General features: G+C 47.1%; 1 protein-coding gene across 8 annotated transcripts in view; it reads left to right on the top strand.

Moving 5' to 3' along the window:
• CFAP97 (cilia and flagella associated protein 97) overlaps positions 1-27,228 on the top strand; it is a 427,501-nt gene that overhangs the window by 251,688 nt on the left and 148,585 nt on the right. For all 8 annotated transcript variants that reach the window (XM_078678037.1, XM_078678036.1, XM_078678038.1 and 5 more), the window contains one exon: positions 12,134-12,402. In XM_078678037.1, coding sequence (XP_078534163.1) covers positions 12,134-12,402 — 269 coding nt within the window. The remainder of the gene's footprint in view (positions 1-12,133; positions 12,403-27,228) is intronic.

Below are 27,228 nucleotides of genomic sequence, written 5' to 3'. Positions count from 1 at the left end.
TGGATTGGCCAGTGAGTAGGGAGCCGCTGCGGGTGATCTCGCCAACGTCCGCATCGTTGGGGTGCCGAATGTCCCACAACTCCCTGCGGCCAATCCATGCCTCTTAATGCTTCCAGCACTCCCGCAGCGCGGGAGGCACAATCACTCCGTCGTCACCTGGGGAGCCTGCATCCAAGGGCGAAGCCCTGCCAGCTTGCCCCAAAGCACTACGACCTACTGCTGTATTGCACCAGTGAGGAGGGAGCCGCCGCAGGTGACCTTGCCATAGTCCGCATAGTTGGGGACTGCATGTTCCACAACCCCCTACGGTCAATCCCCGCTCTCTTAATGCGTCCAGCACTCCTGCAGCGCAGGAGGCGCAATCACTCCCGTTGTCACCTGGGGATCCTGCGGCCAATCCACCCCATATTTGCATGTAGGACTGTGCTGGGTATCAAAGACTGTTCCCGACCGGATAGACACCCTGATCACTGAGTGCGAGGACATTCTACTGGGTAACCAGATTGCGCCACTAACTTTAGGTGATCCAGCCGATAGATCCCCTTTAAGCCCAAAACCAAACCGCCCCCCTGTCATTCCAAAATGTTCCAAAGACAACCCCCAAAGAGGGTACCCACAGAACCTAAAAAGTTAGCAATGACCACTCAGGATACATCCCAATCCTCTACAAACTCCAACGTCAGCACTATTATTAGCATCCCTCAGCTCGAACCTGCAATCGATTGCACAAATAGGTCCTTACCTCTTCTGGACCTTAGCGATGAACGCCATGATGATGTGTTCTCACTGCCATCTCCTGCCACTATAATGACCAGCATAGAAAACAAAATAGAGCACCTGGACACTCACCTCATCATAAACGCACTTAGAGCAGAGATTGGCGTTAGGAAAACTATGCTAGAAGGTCTCACTTCACACAGTATGACACCTCGGTACACAGTCACTATTCTCATTCTACCCATAATGATTCGATGCCACAAGAGTCAGCATTTCCTAGCAAAGTCTGTATTCCTTATAGCCCTACTCCACACCAACTGGCCTCTCCTGCCACTCCCATCTGCAGACCAGCTCCAAACTATTCTTTATCTGGTAGAGTAAATAGTTTCGATATCACCATCCAAGACCAGCTAAAGAGGCTAGCAGCCCCACAGAACCTCCCAAATAGCCACAGGGCTACACAGTCACAGCATGCCCAACTCCTTACCCTTGGAAGCCGAGACTCGTCGCAAACCCACAAAATCTATATGACCAATGTCCTGAAAATGAATACCAAGAACGCCTACAAAAGCTGGGACTCCTTGATTAATAAGGTGACCCATTGGATTCGTCATGTTAAGGGTTGCCGATCAGTGATCAGAGACGATATTCTCAGAGCACGGAGGTGTACCTCTCCAACCCATCAACTGGACAACATCGAGATCACTTTAAAGGGACCTAAGATGGCGGAACACCTCCTTGCTCTAGAATTTCGCACCTGCCCCCTGATGGGTCTTCCATTCAATTTAGGCATTCTCCAACATAAGAGCAAGATAGGACCCCAGTTTACAGCCAATAGTACATCTGGCAGGCACCTCCTTGCTCTAGGTTAACTAATGACTACAGGACCTTGCTGCTGATCACTTTGATTTATCTATTGCAGCACCTAACCCCAACCATCAAGCTAGTCCCCTGGTCACCCCGACCATTTCTCTTAACATCTTAAATCGCACCAAGGGTAGTTCCCAGTGCCGGGCTAGCTCAAGCTGACCTTCCATCCCTGTAGATAAAGAGCTAGCCTCCGGCACCCTCACATATCCAGCCTTGCAAACATCAAATTATTCACTAACCAATACTCATATTTCTACACAAAGTGCCGCTTTTGGCTCCACACTCCATCAACAGCTAAAGATTGTGTAATGGAATGTGGCGGGTCTAAATAGTAAAATCTCACTGCCCCATTGGAACCAACTAGTGAAAGGCTATGATGTTTGCATTTTTCAGGAGACGTGGAGTCCGATTGCATTATATAAAGCTGGTTACACTTGCTTTCATTCACCCACAACTACTATAGGGAGAAGGCGCCCGTCCAGGGCTTGATTGTCTGGATGAATATTGTCCTTGACTGTCGAATCGCTCTCCAACCAAGCTTAATCCCAGATATTCTGTGGTTAAGCATTAGGGGGCCAAGGGATGGATCTACAATTAAACTCTTTAATGTCTACACAAGAGGGACAAAAGGAGGCAGGCCCTCACCTACCATCTCAGCACTGGACGTATGCCTAGCCAGTTGCTCACCCCATGCAAAAGTGGTGGTCGTAGGAGACTTTAATTGCACATTTGAACCCTTGCCCATAGAAGATCTAACGGGAATAAAAGAACAAGATAATAGGTGGGCATTCCCTCAACTCGACGACCTCCCCCTAGTTAAAAGATGGACACAACAGGTACTCCAACTTAATGCTATCACTATGGAGTATGGGCTGAGGGGAGTTAATGGTAGGTCACCATCAGATAAGCAAGGTGCTAACACCTATAATAGAGCCAGCTGCCCATCCCGGATTGACTACATCCTCTTTGATGTAAAACTGTGAGGGAATCTGGTCGACATGACAGTGGGTTCGACCACAGCAAGCAATCACCATCCCTTATGTTTAACTTTGAAGCCCTTGTGGGAGGCACCTTACTACCAGCCGAATAATCTACTCCTGACAGCCACTAGGGATATAGTTCCATCAAACTGCAAAAAGTTCCTGAAATGGAAGAAGGTAGATTTGAATGATCGCTGGCATCAAACATGAGCTATTGGCAGGTACAGTCAAGCTTCAAGTCCGGGTCCACAGTGTCGCAAGACTAGTGGATGTTTCTATGGCTCATACGTATACTGTAACTCAAATTAATACTTACTTTCAAACACCAAATTTGAGAGAAAAATCCAGTACTACTACCAAGGACCCATATTCATGGTACACCAAAGACTGCAGGGAAAAAAGATCATTCCTGGCTGAAGCTATTTAAGAGAAAAACCAGCTGCTCATAAAACCGCTAGAAACTCCTATAAAGAAGCCCAGCGGGAGGCAAAGATAGAATGGAATTAGTCCTGCTGGGAGCAATTTAAGGAAGCATGCTCATCCAAAGATACCAATCTGTATTAGAAATTGGTCATCTGGGGAAGTATGTCAGGTGCTTGCTCACCTCCAAATTACATCACTGGTTAGGCTTGGCATGACCACTTTAAAGGGCTCTACTCCAAGCCAGAAGCCATTGTAGCAGAGGAATTAGATGGGCCAAACAGGCCCACTGTAAAAGAGGAGCGCTTTAACTTACTGGAGATGGATGCTGCAATAAACAAAATCGTCCCCTCCAAAGCAGCGGGTTCCGACGGCTTGCCTGGAGATCTATTCTTGGCTGATCCTCACCATTGGGCACGCTACATCCTATTATGCAATAGCCAGCGGAGCACCAGTTCCGGAATCACGGAGGGCCGCCGTAATGGTCCCCATTTACAAAAAGGGAGATAGGGACGACCCTTCCAATTAGAGACCAATCAGCCTGATTGATGCTATACAGAAGGTTCTTGCAATATAGTGTATCCAGTTTCTGTGCCATTGAAGATGCGAGTCTCAAGCTGTTCATAGATTGGAACTGGTTTAGGGCAACACTGATGAATACTGGGATGTTGTTCCATGGAGTGAAACAGTAGTGGCCCGGACCAGCAGCCCCGGAGGAGCTGAGCCGCCGACCCGAGCTCATTGTGCCCATTGACTGAGTTCTGGATCAGGCCCAAGGAGGAGGAGAGGAGAGTGGGGTTGCTTCCCCCAGGTAACGTGGATCACCACCTGGGGTGGGGTGCCGGCCCGAAGGGACACTCTCTCGGCCTCTCGCTTTTGTCAGATGCGCAAGCCTGTTGCTTTGGCTCGGATCTAGGCCTGTGCTGACCCACGGAGGGGCAGTACTGGGGCCGGAGTGAGAAGCGGTACTTTTGTGTCATCATTGATCATTGCATTATTGCTGCTAACGAACTATCGAACTGTCGTATGACACCCGACCTTATTTGTGTCTGACAAACTACATGCTTGGAGTGCTACGCACTGCGTTATTTTTCCCTTGCAGAGCACATGATTGTAACGTGGCATATTGCATTATTTCTTCATTGCACAGTACATGATTGTAGTGTGATGCATTGCTTTATTTCTTCTTTGCACAGGGCATGCTGGTAGTGATACACATTGCATGATTCCTTCTATTGCAATGTACATGACTGTGGCTCTACGTATGGCATTGTTTCGCTATTGCACAGTACAGGAGTGTATTGTTACGCATTGCAGTATTTCTTTTCTTTTGCAACGTGTGTGATTCTAGCAATACGACCTGCCTAACCTTTTGGAAACGGTTAGACGTAAACTTCACTGTTGGTTCGAAGTGGTGGTTGGGGTTAGAACCTACCAATCCACCGTGGTTGGGGTTAGAACCTACCAATCCACCGGAAGGAATACTACCCATTATTATATGTTGGTTTTGTATTGTGTGGTCATATCGTATATCTGCTTATATAAAGAATATGCTTGTTTTATAAAAAGTTGTGGGGAGTCCATTTGTGGTGACATCATTGGGTAGCTGTGAGTGCAGTTGCACATACTGTACACTTGTGCCTTGGAGATAAGCCAGGCTGCTCGTGCCAAGCTACTAAGGGGGTGAGCAGTGCTATCTCAGACGGTGTCCTTACTTAGCCTAACGTTGAAATGAGGGGTCCGGATTTCGCACCTGGCAACAGCGGTGTGGAACAGGGATTCCCGCCTCCAGCATTTGGTGGCGGCGGTCAGTGATAAGGACCCCCACTTCCAACTGTAGTGGAGCAGGGCATTGCTACAATCTAAAAAGAGAGTAGTAGGGCTTGAATGGTTTTTCTAAAGTTGTTTTTTGGGAGGAATGGTTACACTTTTTGTTTTAATAGTGGTGTTCTCCTTGAGGGTGAGGTCAGTGTCCATAGTAATTCTTGACTGACTTGGCATTGGGTGAAAGTCTGTGTTCTAATCTGTTACGGTTCACGTCATTAAGCTAGGTTTTGACCAGTTGTTGCTTATTGGTGAATAATAGGAATTCTTTTTTATGAGATTGAGCTTCAAGTAGGTGCTGGACTTTCAGGCTTGGGTGATGTGCATACAGCATTTGATATGTTGGATGTTCAGAGCAAAGGTGACTTCAAGTACAGTTGTGTTTCTTTGGCATATTAAGAAATTGTTATGCTTGCCTGCGAGTAAAATTCCAAGGGGCTTTGTGTTGAAGATGATAGGAACAAAATGGAATCCTCTGGACTCCGTAGGTGATAAGGATGTGCTCATGAGAATTAATTGGTGTCTGTTTCATAGGTAAGAGGAGAACTAGTGAAGGATGTAAGTGAATCCCATTACCAGAATTTTGGGTGTGGATGAGTATGGTATCAACTGAGAAGTCTCACACTGCCATGAAGCAGGTGTCCTTATTTGTGGCCAGGATGGCACTGTCTATGATTTGTAAGGCACCTGTCTCCATTCTACAGCATGATCTGAAGCTGGTTTGGTAGTCATGCAGCCAGGGCACAAGGATGGTGAAAGGTTTCGTTGCACTTGCATGTTTTTAGTTGGAATGTGGATGGTCACATGGTTTTCCACACATGCAGTTTAGTCATTTAAAAAAGTGTGTAATGTTATGTGTTGAGATGGCAGGAAATGAGATGAACACAAAATGTAGGTTGTTGATGGAGCAGTCCTTGTAGTGTCTGATCCATCTTGGGTAAACCTTGGTGTGTTGGGTGGACATTGAGGAACGTAATGGGGATGGTGAGGTTTGCAGTCTTGTCTAGAGATATTTGAGGTTTGCCTTGGATGGCTTATGATGTCGAGCAGAAGAGGTTGAGAATTTGGATTTTGGAGTGTGTTGTGTCGTTAACATGCTGTTACACGTTGAATTTGTCAGTGAGTTTGGCGAAGATGTCTCTTAATTGAAGTCATTATGTTGGGTATTGTGGGCTTGTTGGACAAATGAAATGGAAAGGAGTTCAAATATTCTTCTATGGAAATCCTTGTTCTGTCTAAAACCCTGTAGAGGATTTAGAAGATTGCAGAATTTATGAAATGGCATGCGAGGAGCTCCATACAGTTGTTGTTTGCTTACCTAGGATGCAGGACAAAGATGACTTATGGATGACGTTGGGACCTCAACCCTTACATGCACACATTTCACTCTGGATGCTGTTCCCATTGGAAACAAGGATATCCAAAATGTGGGGTTATGCTTCTACCATGAAGAGTGTGGTAAGGTTGTCCTTAGAAATTGCGGCCTGAAATGTCTGGCACATTGGTGCAGAGCCTGTGTTAATAGTTATGAGTTGGAGAGTCTGTTCAGCAGTTCAGTGGTGTCTGGTGGTTAATGAGAGGTATGTAACTTTGAGTCTGTTTGTTGTGAGAATGTACTTATTGTGTTTGTGTGATCTAGGTCAGGGTGTTTATATGGTGATGACCTGGGCACATTGTAGGTGCTTGTGAGGTTTCATTGGAGCTGGAGGTTCTCGCCCAGGGCCCAAACACGACACCCTTGGATATGTTTGCCCAAAGAGGTGGCTCCTTTGTCCGTGCCTGCCGTGAGGAGTCGACTAGTGTAGAGCTTGAGGCAAGAGGTTTAAGATGGGAACAAATGGTAGCACTTCCTTTAGAGATGAATGCTGGCGACTGCACGGATTTCACTACCTATAGAGATGAGGGCTGGCTAATGTGCCGTGTTTAAGCCGCCAACTAACAGAATTCAAACACTGATGCGTGATGTGCCTGAACAAGTTTAGTTTAGAAAAAAGGGGTGCCAGCTGTGACGTATGAACAAAGGGCAATGTTAATTCAAAATGTAACCCCTGGATGCTGACCTACACACCTCCAGCGTGCACCAAACCGCAACATGAACTCCATTTGTGCATTTTCCCAAACTGGGCAATGCGTAGATCTCTCTGGTACAGCCTTCTTTTCCAGTGAAGTTTTACCTTGTGAACCGCCATGGCAAAAAAGGGCACTTGAAAAGAAGACCTCACACTCCTTAGCCACTTTCCTGTGGCAACTCTAGATTAGTGCACGCTCTGAGAATCTAACTTTTTGTGCCGAAACGTTTCACTGCTTCAAGCGCACTGCAGCTGCCTCTAGAGGCTTAATTCATATATGCCAAAAGACCCAATTCAAGCGGGAAACTCCCGATTTCTTTTAGCCAAAATAACTTTATCGTCTCACTCTTTGCTTCTATAGAAGTTAATGAGGAAAATACATTCTCCCGATTTTGTTTTCAAAATCTCCCGTTTTCCTGTTATGAAATGTTGGCATGTATGCTAATTAGTCAGTCCATTGGGAAGAGCTCTGAGAAACTCATGATACTGTGTAGTGGTGCAGGCCCAGGGAGTCTGTAACAGACCAGTGTATGCCCTCTGTGGGGGAACCTTCTGTGGAGGCAAATCTCACTTCAAATTGCTGGAAGTTTTCCAGACAGCAGTTACTTTGGAGTAGGATAGTGCATGATGATGGCCATCTTGTTTTATGGCACACCGAAGCCCCCAGAGTCAACCACTTCTCCAGTATAAATTTGTTTTTCTTAGAATCCTAGATGGAACTAGAATCTTACTTAGAATAAGCATATCCAAATAAACCTGTAATCTTCATTACAGTTTTATTCCACTTTTAAGATGCCAGCCAGCATGTGCATTTGCTGTTGAAATCATCGATTCATTTTAAGGTTTCACCTGCGCAGCGCTTGCGCTGTGCTACTGTAATCTCATGTATTTAATATATCTTAAAAGGGGGCTCTTAGTTCTCCTTCCCAAATTACTCTGTTCAATAGCTTTAGTGTGGAACTTTTTTTTTCTTAACTTCCCCTGGCTGAATGCATTTACTGTTTGTTAACTTCCCCAGGATGCACACGTTTACAATACTTGTACTAAAACTGTTCTTGCTGTTTAAGCCCCATTCCCTGTCAAGATAAGATCTCTTACCACGGAAAAGGCAGACATCTTCTAACAGTATGCTGGAATGCTTGCTTTTTATTACTTAGCAGATGCTTTAGCCATGGAATGTTTGTGGCATTTCCTATTCATGCCTCAGTACCTTTCTTTGCACTTTGTAGGCATTAGCGGATTGATTTTATTTTTCAACTTAATCTATTTGTTCATTATGATCAAATTCAAAATGTTGTAATAAACATTGCACGTTAAAAATAAAGTTAATGTACAAGAGCTATGCTATATTTCACTACTAAACAGGCAGCCACAAGTGCAGTTACTTTGCAGGCAACAGGGTCATGATTTCAATGGTTCAGCAAGTGCAGTAGCACTGGGCTCAAAAGTAGTAAGAACTCCTCTAAACGCATAATATTGCAATATTTGCCGACTAAACAGGCAGTCACGATTGCAGTCACATTGCAGTTAAAAGGGACTTCATTAGAATAGTGCAGCAGGTGCAGTGGCATGGGGACCAAAAGCTCCAGGCATCCCATTAAGGATAGATTATTGCTATATTTTACAACTAAACACAAGCGCAGTTATCTTTCAGGTACCAGGGTCATGATTTGAATGGTGCAGCAGGTGGAGTGGCACCAGGCCAAAAAGTTGTCAGAACTCTTCTAAACACCTAATATTGCGATATTTTATAATAAACAGGCAGTCACAATTGCAGTTACCTTGCAGTTGAAAGGGACTTGATTTGAATGGTTCCATGGCACCGAGGTCAAAAGCTCTAGGGACCCCACTAAACCCAGATTATTGCTAAAATGTCAAACTAAACAGATAGTCACAAATGCAGTTACCTTGCAGACAACAGGGTCATGATTTGAATGGTGCAGTAGGTGCAATGACACCAGGACCAAAAGCTCTAGGCACCCCACTAAACACCTACAATTGCTAAATTTTTACTGCTAAACTCGCAGTCACAAGTGCAGTTACCTTGCAGACAACAGTCATGATTTGAATGGTGCAGAAGGTGCCGTGGCACCGGAGCCAAAAGATGTCATAACTCCACTAAACACCAAATATTGCTATATTTAGCTACTAAATATGCATCGCACCCATCCCCAAAAATCCCAACCAACAAATACCCTCCGACCTATCTCTAACCTCCCTCTTCTCTCCAAAGCCCTTGAAAAATGCCCCCTGCTCAAACTGGATAATCACATCAACACTTTTGACCTCTTTGACTCACTGCAATCTGGCTTCAGACAAGGATGCAGCACAGAATCTGCCATGCTCAATATTGTTGACGACATACATCACTCACCCGACAATGGTGAGTCTTGCCTACTCATTCTCCTCGACCTATCCGCTGTTTTTGATACAGTTAACCACACTGCCTTACTTACCACTCTTAAAGTCTGCTTTGGCCTCAATGGCCATGTCCTCAACTGGTTCACCAACTTTCTCCAACACAAAACCCAACAAATCAAAATCGAGAACTGCCTTTCCAACCCCACTCCCCACTCCCCATACAAGACTGGATATCCGACCTTAATGCTCTCAACTGCTCTCTCACCACTTCCAACTCAGTTAAATCTCTAGGCATCACCATTGATAATAGCCTTGCCCTTACCTCCCACATAAAAACCTCAGCCAAAGGAGCACTCTTCACTCTCAGCCATCTCAAGAAAATTAAACCCTTCATCCCGGCTGATGACTTAAAATCTGTTGTCCAATCGCTGGTCCTGTCGAGAATCGACTATGGTAACGCTATCCTCGCTGGAACACCTAAAGTTCACCTTGCACCACTCAAATCTGTGCTCAACCTAGCTGCTAGACTTCTCTGACTACAAACGTTTCAACCACATCTCTCCCGCCCGTAAAACCCTCAAATGGCTACTCATCTAAGACCGATCCACCTATAAAATTGCCTGTATCACGCACAAAGCCCTTCACCAAAACACCCCACGTTACCTCTCAGACAAACTCCACAAAGCGGGCTGCACCTGACCGACGAGGATCACCAACGCCCTCATTCTTATCCGCCCTCAGTTGAAGAAGAAATGCACACAAGCTTGCTAATTCTCCGGAAGCGCTCCTTCCATCTGGAACTCCCTGCCTAAAGACCTACGCTGTAATCCTTCCTACTTCAACTTCAAAAAAGACCTCAAATTGTACCTCTGCAACAAATATTGGGGTCCATAATACCTACCTCTGACGCGGTCTCCCACTCTGCGCCCCCATCAGGCTCTCCTAAATTGCCCTCCAATTCTCTCCCCTCCCCATTCTCCCTCCTAACTCCCCTCCCTCATGCTACTCTTTCCCCTTCCCTAACCCTCCTCATTGCCTCTATCTTTACATCTAGCCTTACTCACGGCCTCCCACTTTAAAATAAATAAAAAAATATATATTATTTTTTTTTTTAAATGCAGTCACAAGTGTAGGTATCTAGCAGACACTAGGGCCTTGATCTCAATAATACTGCAGGTGCAGTTGAATCGTGCCAAAAGTTGTCAGAACTCCTATAAACACTAAATCTTGCTAGATTTAGCTACTAAATAAGCAGTCACAAGTGCAGTTACCTTGCATGCACTAGGGTCATGATTTCAATGGTGCAGAAGGTGCAGTGATACCCGGGCCCAAAACTCTAGATATTACATCAGTTAATTCTGTTTGCCTCTTTCATTTAATTTTTCAGAATTTTGCTATTACTTGCCCACACTATACCACCAGTAACAGCACAATATATTACATTTTTGTACAAAAACAAGGCCTAACACGTTAGCAGACTTCCTGTAACTTATATTGTACATCTACTCCGCAAGCTACAACTACAACTAAAACAGCTTATTATTAATCCCCTAGGCGACACATAATTTATTTACAAATGCTAAAGCATCCCCATAATTGTCCAGTCACCTAAGGAGTAGAAGAGGCTATTTTTTCGTGCGAAATGAAAACATAATTTCTAAATAAGTGCCATTTGGAAGGGGAAGAAGCCCCGATGAGTGCTCATTGTGTGTGGAGGAAACAAGTAAAAGTGAATGTTTTTGTAGACGTTATTTGAGCTGGATAATTGTATAGGAAAGTCTATTACTCATAACAAACTGTACGACAATAGAAATACTGCTTACTGCAAAAAGTTGTTCTGTTTCTATTAAAATTGTCAAGTCGAACGATGCATTCTAGTTCTCTTTTATGGCATTCGATATTTGGTCACATTTTTACCGTTTATGCACACATTGATCTGTTTTTTGAGATGGTAAATCAAAGGACTCAGTACCGCCTAAAAGTGACAACTGTAGTTTGAGTTCTGGACAGTCTTTACCAATAGGAACTCTACAATTGCTATGTAATGTTTCAGGCAGATAAACAACATTTTTGTTGGAATTAGGGCTGAAAATAACAAAAAAATTACACCTGGAAATATCCATGCTATGGCTCCACAACACCCCTGAGCAACTATGCAGACATACACAGTACATGATTACTATAAACATGGGCCAACAGACTGAGACTTAAAAAATATATATTTTTAAATATTTTATTATTAACTGAACATATCTTTAAACCCTAATGTACAGTATATAATAGTTAATTCACAATATTTCATAAATTGAAGAGACAACAATCAAATATACATATGGTCACACTTTCAAACAACAATACACCATCAATGTGCAATGATTTTTTGTATCTTCGTATATCTTATTGTCCTCAATGGGCTCAAATTCAGTCCAACAACATGATTAGCAGTACGTCTCTGAAATTCAAATAATGTCACACAAACATGATCATTATAGGCCAGAGATTTGGGTTATTGATGAATCTTCATAAGATCTTATATTGTCTTTCCAATGTATGTAATATTGGGAATTAACTATTATATATATTATACATTAGGGATTTAAAGAGCTGATGAGTTAATAATAAAATATACTTTAGAGTCAGTCTGGTGGCCCAAGGACATAGTATTCATGTACTGCATTTTGAAAATGTGGATTATTATTATACATAGTTGTTCAGGGTCTATACATAAGTGTTTTCCTTGCCGTGAGAACTGTCATTGTTTACCGGGGAGCACCTATTTACACATTGAATATCTGTGCCAATGGCATGTTCTGTGCGTCACTTTTTCTTGGATTTTGTGTACATATTCAAGTAAACTTTCCCACTATAACTTAACATGTTTTACGTTCAAAGCTTTTATGCATTTGGATAAGAAGGATCAGAGAGATTTGGTTTTTGATCACCCCGCCACCACAAGGTCAAAGAACTATTCCTTCACAAGTGATGAAGTGAGACATATTGAAAGGGAAAACCAAAGGCTGCTGAAAGAACTTACAAGACAAGCGTCAAAACCACGAAACAAAAGCTTCACTCCCAAGAAACCTGCTGGCCCGCCTTCCAAGTTATATCACAGCACCATCAATCGACAGAAAGAACAGCAAAGGATAGAAAAAGATAATATGGTACGTTTGCTAACTAGTTGCTTTTTATCTTTGAGGTATACATAGAACATTTGTAAAGTAAGCACTGTGAATATAGACATTCTCAAGAACAGTGCAAAGAGAACACAATTTCATTAACCACAAAGGAATATTGTTTTTCCTCCACAGAAGCCAAACTTGTTATTGTGTGTTGGATGTTTTCCCAAGCATTTATCTCTGCATTTCCTGTGCTGGCATCCCTTTTGTAACAAGCATTTGGAAGTCCAGTTTTATTGAATTTGTCTTTAGGTGTTTCTGTATGAGTATATTTGATACTTCATCCCGCAGGTTCTTTACCAACAGATGAATATTCTCTAGGTGCCAGACCGGAACTTTACATATTTAGTTAGCATTGGCTCTGAAGTATCTCAAGGGGGCACCATGCAACTCTGTTTGTGGCTCCACAAGGCCAGTAAGGGACCTGCCTATATTTGACACTGCTTGTAGTCTACAGCAACCTTATCTTTAGGTTGCAACAAACCTGAAGTTGTGCATTAAAATAGGTGCTATAGCTGTGCTGAATTGTCTGTCTACAACACTTGTTAGCAATATTTGCATGATTCTCCACACAGAATGGTACTTGGCACCTTCTTTATTTGTCGGAAAACCTGAAGAGTAAAGCATCAAACAATTTCTGTAATTTTATTTATGTGAAGTGTAATAGGCTGTCTGCTTTTTGCATCCAACTTGTTTGTGATAAGAAGCATGCAGCACTGTTTCTGTGGCAGAAGAGGTATGTGGCTATACTTCTGCAGAATATGCAATTTATTGATCCTTTTTTTGATAACTGAATCTCCCTTTTAGACTGATTTTGCACTGGAATCTTTTCTGGTTTCGCATGCTCTGCATTATTCCTCCATCTATTGCTTGGGTCTGGAATTCTCCATAAAATCTTTTGTCCTTTTTAGGTCTCGCCTGAGCCAATGTGCTTGCGCATTGCTCCGGCGAGATTGTAGTAAGCGGAAAAGAAAAGTCTACCAAAACGGCTGCAGATCGCATACAGTTCATGTGATCTATGCGCGTGCACTCCATCGCCAGCCACATAACACACCACCAATTGTCTGTGCCTCGGCATCAGACTTCAAAGGCTGCCGCTCCCCCGCCCCCGCATCAGACTTCAAAGGAATGCACTCCTGCTCCCCCGCCTCCCCGCCACAGCAATGCCGAGAGCTTGTTTCTGGACGAAAGTGAAAGCCTACCGTGCTTGTTTACAGTAGCCTTGCTCCTCAAATGCTGTTGCTGTGTTGTCATCTCTCAAGGGACACTCAGCTTGAAAACACTTGACTTGCTAGCTGCAATGCTACATCCGCTATGCTTTGGCTCTAGATACGTTGATCCCTCGCAGACTGTGCTGACTCTGCCCCTCCTGATTCTGAAACTGACCAACGCAGTCACCACGCAGTCTCTTCTCTCTGTCTTATGATGTCTGCCCTGCCACCATTTACTTCGGACCCTCACCCCTCCTCACCCTCACACACCCTCACACCCTCTCACACACCCTCACTCACCCTCACACCCTCACCCCCTCATTCCCCTCACTCACCCTCACCCCTTCACACCCCCCTCACTCACCCTCACCCCTTCACACCCCCATGCCCTCACACACACCCACACCCTCATACACCCTCACTCACCCTCACTCGCACCCCCATCACTCTCACCCTCACCCCGTCACCCTCACCCTCCCACCCCCTCACCCTCCCACCCCCTCACCCTCACACACCCTCACCCTCCCGCACCCTCACCCTCATGCACCCTCACCCACCCTCACTCACCCTCACACACCCTCACCCACCCTCACTCACCCTCATAACCTCACACCCCTCACCCTCACAACCCTCTCACCCTCACTCACCTCTCACCCTCACTCACCCTCACCCCCTCACACTCCCACACACCCTCACACACCACATCATTCAGGAACACCACCACATCACTCAGGGACACCACCACATCACTCAGGGGCACCACCACATCACTCAGGGGCACCACCACATCACTCAGGGGCACCACCACATCACTCAGGGGCACCACTCAGGGGCACCACCACATCACTCAGGAACACCACCACATCACTCAGGAACACCACCACATCACTCGGGAACACCACCACATCACTCGGGGACACCACCACATCACTCGGGGACACCACCACATCACTCGGGGACACCACCACATCACTCGGGGACACCACCACATCACTCGGGGACACCACCGCATCACTCGGGGACACCACCGCATCACTCGGGGACACCACCGCATCACTCGGGGACACCACCGCATCACTCGGGGACACCACCGCATCACTCGGGGACACCACCGCATCACTCGGGGACACCACCGCATCACTTGGGAACACCACCGCATCACTCGGGAACACCACCGCATCACTCGGGAACACCACCGCATCACTCGGGAACACCACCGCATCACTCGGGAACACCACCGCATCACTCGGGAACACCACCGCATCACTCGAGGACACCACCGCATCACTCGAGGACACCACCGCATCACTCGAGGACACCACCGCATCACTCGAGGACACCACCACATCACTCTGGGACACCACCACATCACTCTGGGACACCACCACATCACTCTGGGACACCACCACATCACTCTGGGACACCACCACATCACTCTGGGACACCACCACATCACTCGGGAACACCACCGCATCACTCGGGAACACCACCGCATCACTCGGGAACACCACCACATCACTCGGGAACACCACCACATCACTCGGGGACACCACCATATCACTCTGGGACACCACCACATCACTCTGGGACACCACCACATCACTCGGGGACACCACCACATCACTCTGGGGACACCACCACATCACTCGGGGACACCACCACATCACTCGGGGACACCACCGCATCACTCGGGAACACCACCACATCACTCGGGAACACCACCACATCACTCAGCCCAACCACATCATCACTCAGCACCGCAACAGCACTGTCCTTGCTTGCTACCAACAAGCATTGCCATAGCCAATAGGACTCGCATTAGGAAGGTGTAAGCTATTGGCTTTGTGAATAACAATGCTATTAATTTAATATTTTCAAAGCCAACACATATTAAAAGAATTTGTCATTTACAATACCAATAGCTCACACTTTCCTAATGCGAGACCTATTGCATTGCAAATGCTTGTTCTCTTTTTGTTGTTGATGGGCCTAGACGCATCTCCATTTGGTGTCCCCTGGTGACGTTGTCGTGCTTCATTGGGTTGCCATCTACAGAGTCTTTTTTTCCGCTGTTGGGTCTGGATACATGCTGAAGGATCTCCAACAGTTGGAAGAAGTAGGTAACCGAAGATCATGAGAAGCTCACTGAAAGTCAACTGAAGTTACAGAAAATATCTAAGGAAGGTAGAGATGGAGATTTCGAGAAGGCAAATCATTTTGTTTACAGTTTCGGAGAATGCTTCTGTAGGGGGCTCCCTGTACGGAGTAATGGAGAAAACACCTTTCTAGTTTTGCAAAAACTGCAACCCAAATTGCACAGAAAAACAAACACCCAGTCTGTTTGCGACTCAAATACCTCGAAGAGAGCCTCGTGTTGAAGCACTCGACGTCTGCAGCCATGACTCGTGACAAGGAACCACTCGATAGCTTTGAATGGGATACCTCAGCAGGCCAAACTCATGACTAGGCCAGGATGTCGAAGAAAAAGAGGAAAGTATGCTTCAATGTTGAAACATGAAAGTCCATGATCAGACAATCACAGCTTCCTAACTGATTCATGTACGAAGGATTTTTTTACGTCCAAGAAGAAGACAAACGATAATCTCGTCGTCAAACAGGCCGCCGAGATCAAAAGAATGAAATGGCGTCTTGAAGCCGAAATGGTGGTCCTGCTCCGGAAATGCAAGTACTTGGACAAAAGTCTGAAGCAGTTTTGAATCCCAGTGAAATCCTCAACATCGAAGGATTGGGGGAGAAAAGCTTCGAAGAGATTGAGCGATCACTAACTCTAGAGCCTCAGGAAGAACTGAAGAAAGAAAACTTTTATGAAGAAGTGAAAGACCAAATTTCTGATGGATACATCTGCCAGTGGATTCCTCACCTTGTGAATATCCCCTTGCGTCAGCAACATTCGGAAATTCTTTTTGTAGCATCGCGCCGACGACATCACAGAGGCACGACACCGCGCGCGACTCCGCTGACGTCACCGACTCCATAATAGGCCCACGCCGGCGTGATGACATCAGTTCCCTTTTTTCCGCGTCGTTGACGCTAACGGTTTCGAGGGATCCTCTGTAGCAGTTAGTAACTTTGTTACTGTTTGTTTCTTTTCGGTGTCCTCTTGTTTCTTTGTGTCGAGATGTCCATGAAGAAGACTGGATTCAAGCCGTGCGGAGAGTGCGTCAAGAAGATGTCAATTACGGATCCGCACGAGTGCTGCATTTGGTGTTTGAGTTCGGACCATGACGTCGAGGAATGAAGATGAATCCCAAGGCTCTCCGTGAGAGGGAGGCAAAGCTCCTTGTTGCCAAGTTGAAGAGCAGGAAGGACAAGAAGAGGTCGAGGTCACGGACTCGACGGTCGAAGTCTCGCTCGAAGTCGCACTCGAGGTCGTCGTCAGCGCATGCTCAGAGGTCGTCGAGGAAGAAGCACAAGAAGTCATCTCATGAGTCTCGCCATCACTCTGGGAAGGACTCCAGCTCGAGACCGAAGTCGCAGGTGAAGTTGCTTCGCAAGGATGTGGAGACTCCGACTCCGGAGGTTCAAGTCTCCGAGGGTGAGGCTTCGCCTGTGAATTCGCCTGTTCATTCACCGAAGCCGTTGTTGAATCCTTCTCCGGCTCCGACTCATTCTTCTGACCAGGAGGGTGAAGGAGAAGAAGAGGAAGAAGGAGAAAAGAAGGTTCCATTGCCTGCGGGTTTGTCGACCCCAGTGCACCAACCTGAGGTAGAAGTCGAAGTCGAGAAGACTCCGCTCCCTCGAGAGCATCCTGTGGGCTCTTATCCAGCTTTTCCTGCTCCAGTTCCTGAATGCTATGTATGGAGTGTATTCAAGGGCTATGTACCCCTCCGGTGCACCTGTTGGTCCCACGGGTCCATTAGCATACAATCTGGGTATCCCCTAGACTTACGCTTCTGCTGCCGCCTTGGCTTTTCTCGGCACCGCTGAAGCCTTCGACGCCGAAGCCTTCGACGCCGACACCCTCTACGCCGATGCCGAATCCGATCCGACCTCGTGTTCAGCGGTCTGGTCCTCCGCATTCGGGCTCGACGCCGAGTCCGGCAGAGTCGATTCCGGATCCGTCGACTTCATTCTTGAAGGAGAGGTCGAGGCGTGAGGCACAGAGACTTCTGGAAGAGCAGAGGTACCGTGATGCAGAAATGGAAGAGGGTGAGCTGCAGGATTCAGAGGATCTTTTCGACGATCTGAGAGAGGCTAGTGGTCTTGAGCTGTCTCCTGATTGGGATTTGGCCTCTGTTTCTGACGCCCCTTCTAAGGATGTGACACCTTATCACGTGGTTATAAGGAAGGGTGCAGACTTGTTGAATATAACACTTCCTACTGCAGAGTATAAAGCTAATATACTGACTGAGGTCCTTCATTCACCTACCTCTGTGGTCGAGCCTATGCTCCCTTTCAATGATGCTTTGGCGGAGCCTATATCTGAGGTTTGGAAAAGACCGCTTACAGCCCCTGCTGTTTCGAGGGCGGTTGCGAGAAGGTACAGGGTGGCGCCTGGTGACCCGGACTTTTTATCCACGCACCCCTTACCAGAGAGCTTGGTTGTGCAGGCGGCCTGCTCGAAAAAATCTGCGGGCGCTTTTCCACAGGTTCCTGGGGATAAGGAATCGAAGAAGCAGGACCAGGCTGCGAAAAAAGACTTTTCCTCGGCAAGCATGGCGCTCAAATCGACTAATGCTACTTGTCTTATGGGACGCTATATCCATGCATTGATGGATTCAGTCAAACAGCTGGTTCCAAAGCTTCCTGAGGAGGATAGGAAGGATTTTCAAGAGGTGATTACTGACACTCAGGCTGCTGCTAGACAGGTCATTCAGAGTGGTCTGGACACTGCTGACTCGGTGGCAAGAGTGATGGGTTCTTCAGTGGCCACAAGAAGGGCGGCATGGCTTAAATCCTCTGAATTCTCTGCGGATGTCCAGGCTGCCTTGATGGATTCGCCCTTTGATGGGTCAGGTTTGTTTGGAAAGAAGGCTGATGCTGCTTTAGAAAGGTTCAAGGACAGCAGAGCAACAGCGAGATCTTTGGGCCTACAGTCCAGAGGTACTGCGGGGAAGAGGTTCAGAGGTTTTGGCAGGTCTTCCTTTCGGACCTATAAGCAGCCACAACAGCAGCAGCAGCAGAATACGCTGTACAAGTCGTACAGAGGCAGGCAAAGAGCTCGTCCTAGAGGTCGTCAGGCTTCCTCCTCCTCCTCTACCTCTTCCCAACCCCCTGCCACCACAGCAAAGCAGCCCTAGATCTGCCATTCCGGATCATGTGGGCCCAGTGGGGGGGGCGGCTTACCCATTTTCTACGAGATTGGGAATTGATTACAGCGGGTCTTTGGGTTCTTAATCTCGTGGAGAACGGGTATCCTCTACCCTTTCGGGAATTTCCCCCCAATTACCCTCCTTGCCAAGGATTTTGTGCGGAGGACCACCTGCTGCTCTTGCAGGAAGTAGTCCTGGCTCTGTTCAGAAAGGGTGCGATAGAGGTGGTTCCAGAGCAGGAGAGGGGTCAGGGGTGCTACTCCCGGTATTTCCTGATCCCCAAAAAGGATGGCAGACTTCGTCCAATCCTGGATCTCAGGATCTTGAACCTTTACCTGAAGCAGGAGAAGTTCAAGATGCTCACCCTTGCGCAGGTTCTTCAAGCGCTGCTGGAAGAAGACTGGATGGTGTCGATCGACTTGCAGGATGCGTATTTCCACATCCCCATTCTGAAGTCGCACAGGAAGTACCTCCGTTTTACGGTGGGATCGCAGCACTACCAGTTTGCGGTCCTTCTGTTTGGTCTTACTACTGCGCCTCGAGTCTTCACCAAAGTGATGGCAGTGGTGGCTGCAAATCTCAGAAGGTATGGGGTTCCGGTATTCCCTTATCTGGCGATTGGTTGATCAAAAGCAGAATCTCCGGAGAAAGTGCTCCATCATCTGCAAGTTACAACTCAGTTGTTGTACAGGTTGGGGTTTTCAATAAATGTACTCAAATCTCACCAGGTGCCCTCCCTGCGCAACCTGTTCATAGGTGCAGTACTGGATAAAACTGTATGTCTGGCATTCCCTCCACCTCAAAGGATTCGCGACATACAGGAAATGATTCCTTTATTTCACAATGGAGCGGTCGTTCCAGTCCTGAAGGTCCTTCGTCTGCTCGGTCTGATGGCTTCTTGCATTCTATTGGTCAACCATGCACGCTGGCATATGAGGGCACTCTAGTGGTGCCTCCGCAAGCAGTGGTATCAACACAAGGGAGATCTCAGGGAGTCCATCAGGATCTCCAGAGAAACTGCAGCGGATATGTCTTGGAGGAGTGTGGAGGGCAATCTGTCTCAAGGAAAGCCTTTCCAACTTCCTCCAGCGGTGGCCACAGTGATAACTCTAGGGTGGGGTGCTCATTTGGGGGATCTGGAGATCAAGGGTCTATGGTCTCCAGAGGAAAGGTTGCTTCATATCAACCTTCTGGAATTGCGGGCGATACGTCTGGCGCTCAAGGCCTTCCTCCCTTCCCTTCGCGGGCAGTCGGTTCAGGTCCTGACGGACAACACCACCGCGATGTGATATGTCAACAAGCAGGGAGAAGTAGGGTCGCAGTGTCTCTGCAGAGAGGCTCTGTGTCTCTGGTCCTGGGTTCAGGATCATCAGATTTGTCTGATGGCAAATCATCTGGCCGGAGTTCTGAACGTTCGTGCAGACAGTCTCAGTCGGCAGTTCTCAGTGGTACACAGATCTTCTCCACCTCTCCTCGTGCCCGCCGCTCCGTCTCCCTTTCAGGGCAGATCTCCTTTCTCAGAAGGAGGGGCAGGTTCTACACCCCCACCTCCAGACCTTACACCTTCATGCCTGGAGATTGAACGGGGCAACCTGAATTCCTTTTCTCTCCCACATGATGTGGTGGATGTCATTCTATCGGCCAGGCGTGACTCTACCAAGTCAATCTATTCATACAGATGGTCTAAATTTGTGAAATGGTGTGGGGAGAAGTCCATTGACCCGTTGAGGGCTCGTTTGTCAGATATACTTCTATTTGCTCTTTCTTTAGCACAGCAAGGGTTTGCTGTGGCTACAGTTAAAGGTTATCTTTCGGCTTTGTCTGCATTTCTCTGCCTGCCGGATCAGCTGTCCTTATTTAAATCTCCTATTGTTTTAAGATTTCTGAAGGACCTTACAAATAAATTTCCTCCTACTCCTTTTATTGTGCCTCAATGAGACTTGAATCTGGTGCTTACTTTTCTAATGGGTTCCCCTTTTGAACCTTTACATAATTGTCCCTTGAGGTTGTTGTCCTTTAAGATGGTTTTCCCAGTTGCAATTACCTCGGCAAGGAGGGGAAGTGAGCTTCAAGCTCTTAGTTCAAAGCCCCCATTCTTGACCATTCATGCTGAACGAATGGTTCTTAGGACCAGGGCTGCTTTGCTGCCTAAGGTAGTAACTCCCTTCCATCTAGGACAGTCTATTACCCTTCCTACCTTCTATCCTCCCCCTTCCAAGGAGGAGGAGCGGCTTCACCGTCTGGACCCTAAGAGGGCCGTGAGCTTTTATCTTGATAGGACAAAGGACTATCGTTGATGGCCAGCTGTTAGTTGGATTTGCTGGCTGCAGAAAAGGAAGAGCTGTGCACAAGCGCACACTTTCGAGATGGATAATACTATGCATCAAGATCTCCTACGCCCTGGCTGGTAAGGAACCTCCAGAGGGTATAAGAGCCCACTCTACTAGAGCAAAGTCTTCAACATCTGCTTTGTCTAGGGGTGTACCTGTTGAGGATATTTGTAGAGCGGCAACTTGGGCCTCCCTCCACACTTTCGCGAAGCATTACTGCTTGGATACCGAGGTGAGGAGGGACGGTCATTTTGCGCGTTCTGTCCTTCAGGACTTTCTGGTATAGAGGGGTGGACACCCTCCTCCAGGAGTGGGGACTGCTGTGGGAATCTCTTCACAGGGTGAGGAATCCACTGGCAGATGTATCCATCAGAAGAACAAGTTACTTACCTTCGGTAACGCTTTTTCTGGTGACTACAGTATCTAGCTGTGGATTCCTCACTGACCCACTCGCCTCCCTGTTGTCCACTCTTCTAAACCTGAGTAACTGTGGGGTTAATATGTTTTTATTGTTGAAGGAAAAGTTTTATTTCAATTGCTTTTCTGCACTGGTTTCACATTGTGTGTTACCTTGACATTTGTGTACTGTGTATACTGTGTATATATCTACTGATGTCGGTTCGTCCATGTGCCTCGAAGGCACGGAAAAAAGGACGGAACTGATGTCATCACGCCGGAGTGGGCCTATTATGGAGTCGGTGACGTCAGCTGAGTCGCGCGTGGTGTCGTGCCTCTGTGACGTCGTCCACGTCGGCGCGAAGCTACAAAAAGAATTTCCGAATGTTGCTGACCCAAGGGGATATTCACAAGGTGAGGAATCCACAGGCAGATACTGTATCCACCAGAAAAAGCTTAAGTAACTTGTACGGCAGGATTATATCAGCATTCGGAGACTTCGAAATACACTGAAATACTATGGCAGGACGTAGACACTGAATCACCACAATAGGGGCAGATAGTTACTCATCAAGACCGTCACCGCTAGATGACATAGGTATCTACAGCCAGGTGATAAAAAAAGCAGTGGACAAATGTGGGGTTGAACTAGAAGAAGGGAAATCTCAGTCCTGTTTCCTATTGGAGACTCTTCTGCCCACACAATGAACAAATCAATTCTTGCCTGTGTTACCAACTGCTTAAGACCAGGGGAAGGTGTCCTTCAAAGAACTAGCCACATGTAGAGACATCGCACCAAAGGCGAAAATAAAATATAAGTATTCGTCCAAGGATCCTGCTATCTAAGGGTTACTGTGCCAGCAGACTCAATTATTACATCAACAGCGAGGAAGAGGGCTAACGTTCCAACTACCTCAGAACCACCTCCTGACAAGGAGATTGAAAGGATGGACCTCTTTGATCAAAAGCTCGAAAGAAATGCTGCAAATCCGTGACTTATCACAAATTTGAACGTACTATTGAATCGCCAGGCCTGCCAACACTGGATGAGATAGGGGAGCTTATGAAACATCTCCCAGAGCAATGTTGGAAGAGGGCAGCTCAGCTGGTGGAAGATGGCAAGAACATAATATGTACTTGAAGTCCGCACTACACATGGCAGATAAATCTAGCAGACAGATGATAATACGAGTAACCTACCCCCATCACGCCTGGCTGAGAATTTCAGGGTTCAAACCCGAAATTCAAGCATTTATCTTGAATGTGCCATTTAATAGGATGGATGGTGGTGGTACGTATTTATTTTATTGCACAGTCACTTAAAACCATTAGCAATATAACAGAGGAATTTAAAAGCAGAACATTAAGAAAAATTAGTTTACAATTATAACCAATTTCATTCCAAGAAAAGTACAAGTAAAATATGGACATTTTTTTAATTGGTAAATTAAATTATGTATAAAGCATTATAAGGGAAGTCAGTCTTCGTCTGTACACTGCAAGTCTATTTTCTCGCAGTTGGCATGATCTTATTCTTTAACATGTCTGGAACGCAGTTCTTCCATGTACCTCCCAAGTCTGTCAAGGTCGGTCTGTAGAGTGCAGGAAAATAAAGCCACAACCGCTTTTTGTACTGTCCGAACACCTTTTCGTAGCCATATGGCTTTAGTAGCTTCAAACGAGATTGTAACAGACCCGGACAGCAGCACATCTGATGTAGTAATGATTCTGTTTTGAAATGGCAGATTCTACAGCTGGTTATGTGTTCAAGGGCTTTCCACCCCGGATTTAGTTATTTTATTGGGAGAGGCACTAGTCTAGCCCACTGCCATTTAATAGCAAACAGCAGTTTGGAAGTGCTGTCGATGAGACACTTAATCAACTGAAGAAAGACCATGAGACTGCCAAATCAGTGGAAGCTGTACAGGTCAGGAAAGTACGCAAAGACCTGCAGGAAGGGGCAGCTTCCAATCTGGGACATCCCACCAGATGTGCCAACAAACGTACCACCAGCAGAGTTTACAATTCCAACAAGGAAGACAGTCCTCTGAAGGTCGACACACGGAAGAGGACAGCCACCAAGGGGAGGAGACCCACCCACAGATAATTAACTTAACAACTTTCACAAAACACTCTCTGGTAACATAAGTGAGAGAAAAATTAAAAAACCACCAACTTCTACACAGAACACAAGTAGTTGGAAGAATACACATCTCCTCTGTGGACAGCATTACCACCGTAATCACTTCTTTTCTGGCCCTGGTCACTGTCCGGGGATGGTGCATTGCTAAGGGGGGGGGGGGGGTGGTATCCTGCGATCGCTGTGCGCTGACCTGCGTAGGCTGGAGACTGATTTGCGCGACTTGGAGAGCTCCCTTAAACACAACCCGACTGGATTAACGATTACTGCCAACATCCGCGGCAAGGTCTCCGAATATACACAGATTGCTGACAGGGAATGTAAATTCCTAGGCCGCCCCTACATGGCCAGAATCTACGGCGAGGGTGACAGACCTGGGAAGGCTCTAGCTAACTCTGTTAAGGCCCCTAGATTTGGCAATTATGTCACTACAATAAACGATGATGCTGGGAATGTGTATAGGAGCCTCCCAGATCAACTTGCGTCTTTCGGGATCATTACCGGACGCTATACGCCTCGCACAGGACTGACGCCCTTGACCTCCAAGCTTATTTCGAAGATGTTGCATTGGCGTGGCTGGGGAGTGCTCAACAGAAATTCCTGCACGCGGAACTGGAGATAGACTAAATCACCGATGCCATTATGGGCATGGGTTCTGGCAAAGCTCAGATGGCCTTCCTATTGAGTTTTACAAACTCTTTGCCTCCATTCTTGCCCCGATACTAAAGCAAGTGTATTATGCCGCTCTTGAGGAGGGCAGCCTTCCCCGTACGATGCGAGAAGCTCTCATCACCTCCCTACTTAAACCTGGTAAGGACCCTACCAGTTGTGATTCCTACCGCCCACTTTCCCTTTTAAACTGCGATACCAAAATCCTTGCTAAGGTGCTGGCCACTCGTTTAAATCTCCTCATGGAGAAACTGGTGTTGCCCGATCAGGCCGGGTTTGTTCCTAACCGAGCGACTTCCCACAATCTCCGCACCCTCCATGCTGTGCTGCAGGACATTAACCCCAAATGCGATGCTGTGGCGGTATTCCTGGATGCCACCAAGGCATTTGATTCATTGGAGTGGGATTACCTGTTCGGCACATTGCAGTACATGGGTCTGCCTTTCAGTTTTTTGGATTGGATAAAATTGCTCTACCATCGGCCCACGGCTGCTATATTGCTCAACGGTGCTAGGTCCACACCGTTTGAAGTTCAGAGGGGCACTCGGCAGGGCTGCCCCCTGTCTCCAGTTCTCTTTGCTATAGCGGTTGAGCCGCTAGCTGCGATCCTCCGTCAAAAGCATAATCCCCGTTCCCTCATTTACCAATCCCGACAACTTCTTCTTTCACTATACGCGGACAACATAACACTTTATATAGGCAAGCCCAGAGACGATTTAAATCATGTACTGCGTGAAATTACGAAGTTTGGAGGATTTGCAGGGGTGCAAATTAATTGGACTAAATCTGCAATTTTCCCACTCACTGACAACACCCCCCCATTTCAACTTGACTACCCACTAGTTTGGGAACACGACGAAGTGAAATATCTAGGCATCCGAATCACCAGGGACAAGGATGCATTGATGAGGGCTAACTATGGCACCGCCCTAGAAAACTTCACAGACAAGGTTACTAGATGGCTGCGACTCCCCCTCTCTATGGCCGGCCGCATCTCTCTTCTAAAGATGGTCCTATTACCCAAATTGCTATATTTGTTTATTAATATCCCATATAACCCCGGCAGGTTCTTTTTTCGATCCCTCAATTCCCAGGTTACCAGACTGATTTGGGGTGGGAAGCAAGCACGACTCAGCCTCGCTACACTTATGCTCCCCTTTCATCAGGGAGGATTTGAAGTGCCCAACTTTGAGAAATATTATGATTGCGCTCAGGCTCACTTCGCCGTCTACTGGTTCCACCCGCCCCCATACATGGCGCACTTAGCTGTCGAAGATGGATATATGGCCCCTTTTGTCCCCACTGGATACATCCATTCCTCTGTCAGTCAGAGAGCTTGGGACCCTTCCACGGTGGATTGCACTGTGCAGGCCTGGACTCGTATGGCACGCACACTGGACTGCACGTTTTATTACTCTCCACACTTGCCATTAATGAACGACTCACGTGTGCCTGTCACTTGTGAAGTGCTATGCCATAAACTGCTCAGGAAGCTGGGATTTCGTAGCTGGGGTGATCTGTATGTACAGGGTACCTTCCGTACTGTGGACCAATTTTTTGGTGAGTCATCTCCTTCTACCATGGACACCTTCCTATTCACCAGGTTGCGGCAAAATGTTCGCGCCCTTACCCCGTTGTTCCCCACCGAACCTGTCACCTTTGCCCCGCTCCATGCGGTGGTGCAACCGACGGCCCCCCGCCACGTCGTGTCTCTGCTGTACAAGCATTTGCAGGCCGCTCCTTGCTCCACCCCTCTCCGAGCCAGGAGGGAGTGGGACGGGGACCTGGCAGAGCCATTGACTGACGACCAGTGGGAGAATAGTTGCACTTACACACACGCAGTTACAGGCAACAGTAGACTACGGCTCATACATTATACATTTCTTCATCGTACATACCACACCCCTGCCAGGTTGCGCAGACTCCATTTGCGCGAGACAGACTCTTGCGTGCGCTGCGGTGCGGAGGGGGCTGACTTTTTTCACTTGGCTTGGTCCTGCCCCCGGGTCGCCGCTTACTGGGGACAGGTCTTTTCTGGCCCTACTGAAATGCTGGGAGTTCCCTTGACCCCCTGTCCGCTCCAGGCGCTGCTGGGCCTTACACAGACAGTTGCCACTGTCCACAAGAAATTTCTTGCCCTTGGTCTTTTATTGGCCAAGCGCCTAGTTGCCTGTCGCTGGGGTCGTGGGAGGGCACCTAAATTTAAGGGCTGGCTCACTTCCATGGCAACTTGGCAGGAGAGACTGCATGATTGTGCTGACCTGCTGCCCTCACGTTCGCGGCCGAAGGACATTTGGGCGCCACTTACAACATACCTTCTTGGTCAGCGGCTGGACGGAGTGGAGGGTGGGGAGGGGGGGCGGGGGGGAAATGCCTAACGACTGATCACCACCGTTCTGTTATGCATGCTAAATGTCTTCTGGGCCTGCGCCTCCTTCTGTGAGTGACCATTACCTGCAATGTAGTTCCTGTGGTTTGCCAGTCTGACCAAGCTGTTGTACTGTTTGTCTCCTGCGGCCTGCGCCGCATTTCTGAAACACCCACCAACCTATACTGCTGGCGTTGTAATTGGTAAGGCATGTGGTGCTTTTCCTTCCAGTCTTCATGCATGAGTTTAACTTCCTGTTATCTACTTCGGACTAAGGACAATTAATATTTGAACCAGAAATGTTGGGGGGGGGGGGTGCAGTTTGGGGTATTTCTCTGGTTTTAGCATTATATGCTGCTGTAATGGACACTTTTTTAGCGGGGACTTCAATGGGTGATTATCATTCTTACTCTGTATTCTATGC

Source organism: Lissotriton helveticus, chromosome 2_2 (genome assembly GCF_964261635.1).
Source record: "Lissotriton helveticus chromosome 2_2, aLisHel1.1, whole genome shotgun sequence".
Lineage (NCBI taxonomy): Eukaryota > Metazoa > Chordata > Amphibia > Caudata > Salamandridae > Lissotriton > Lissotriton helveticus.
This window is presented reverse-complemented; position numbering and strand designations above follow the sequence as displayed.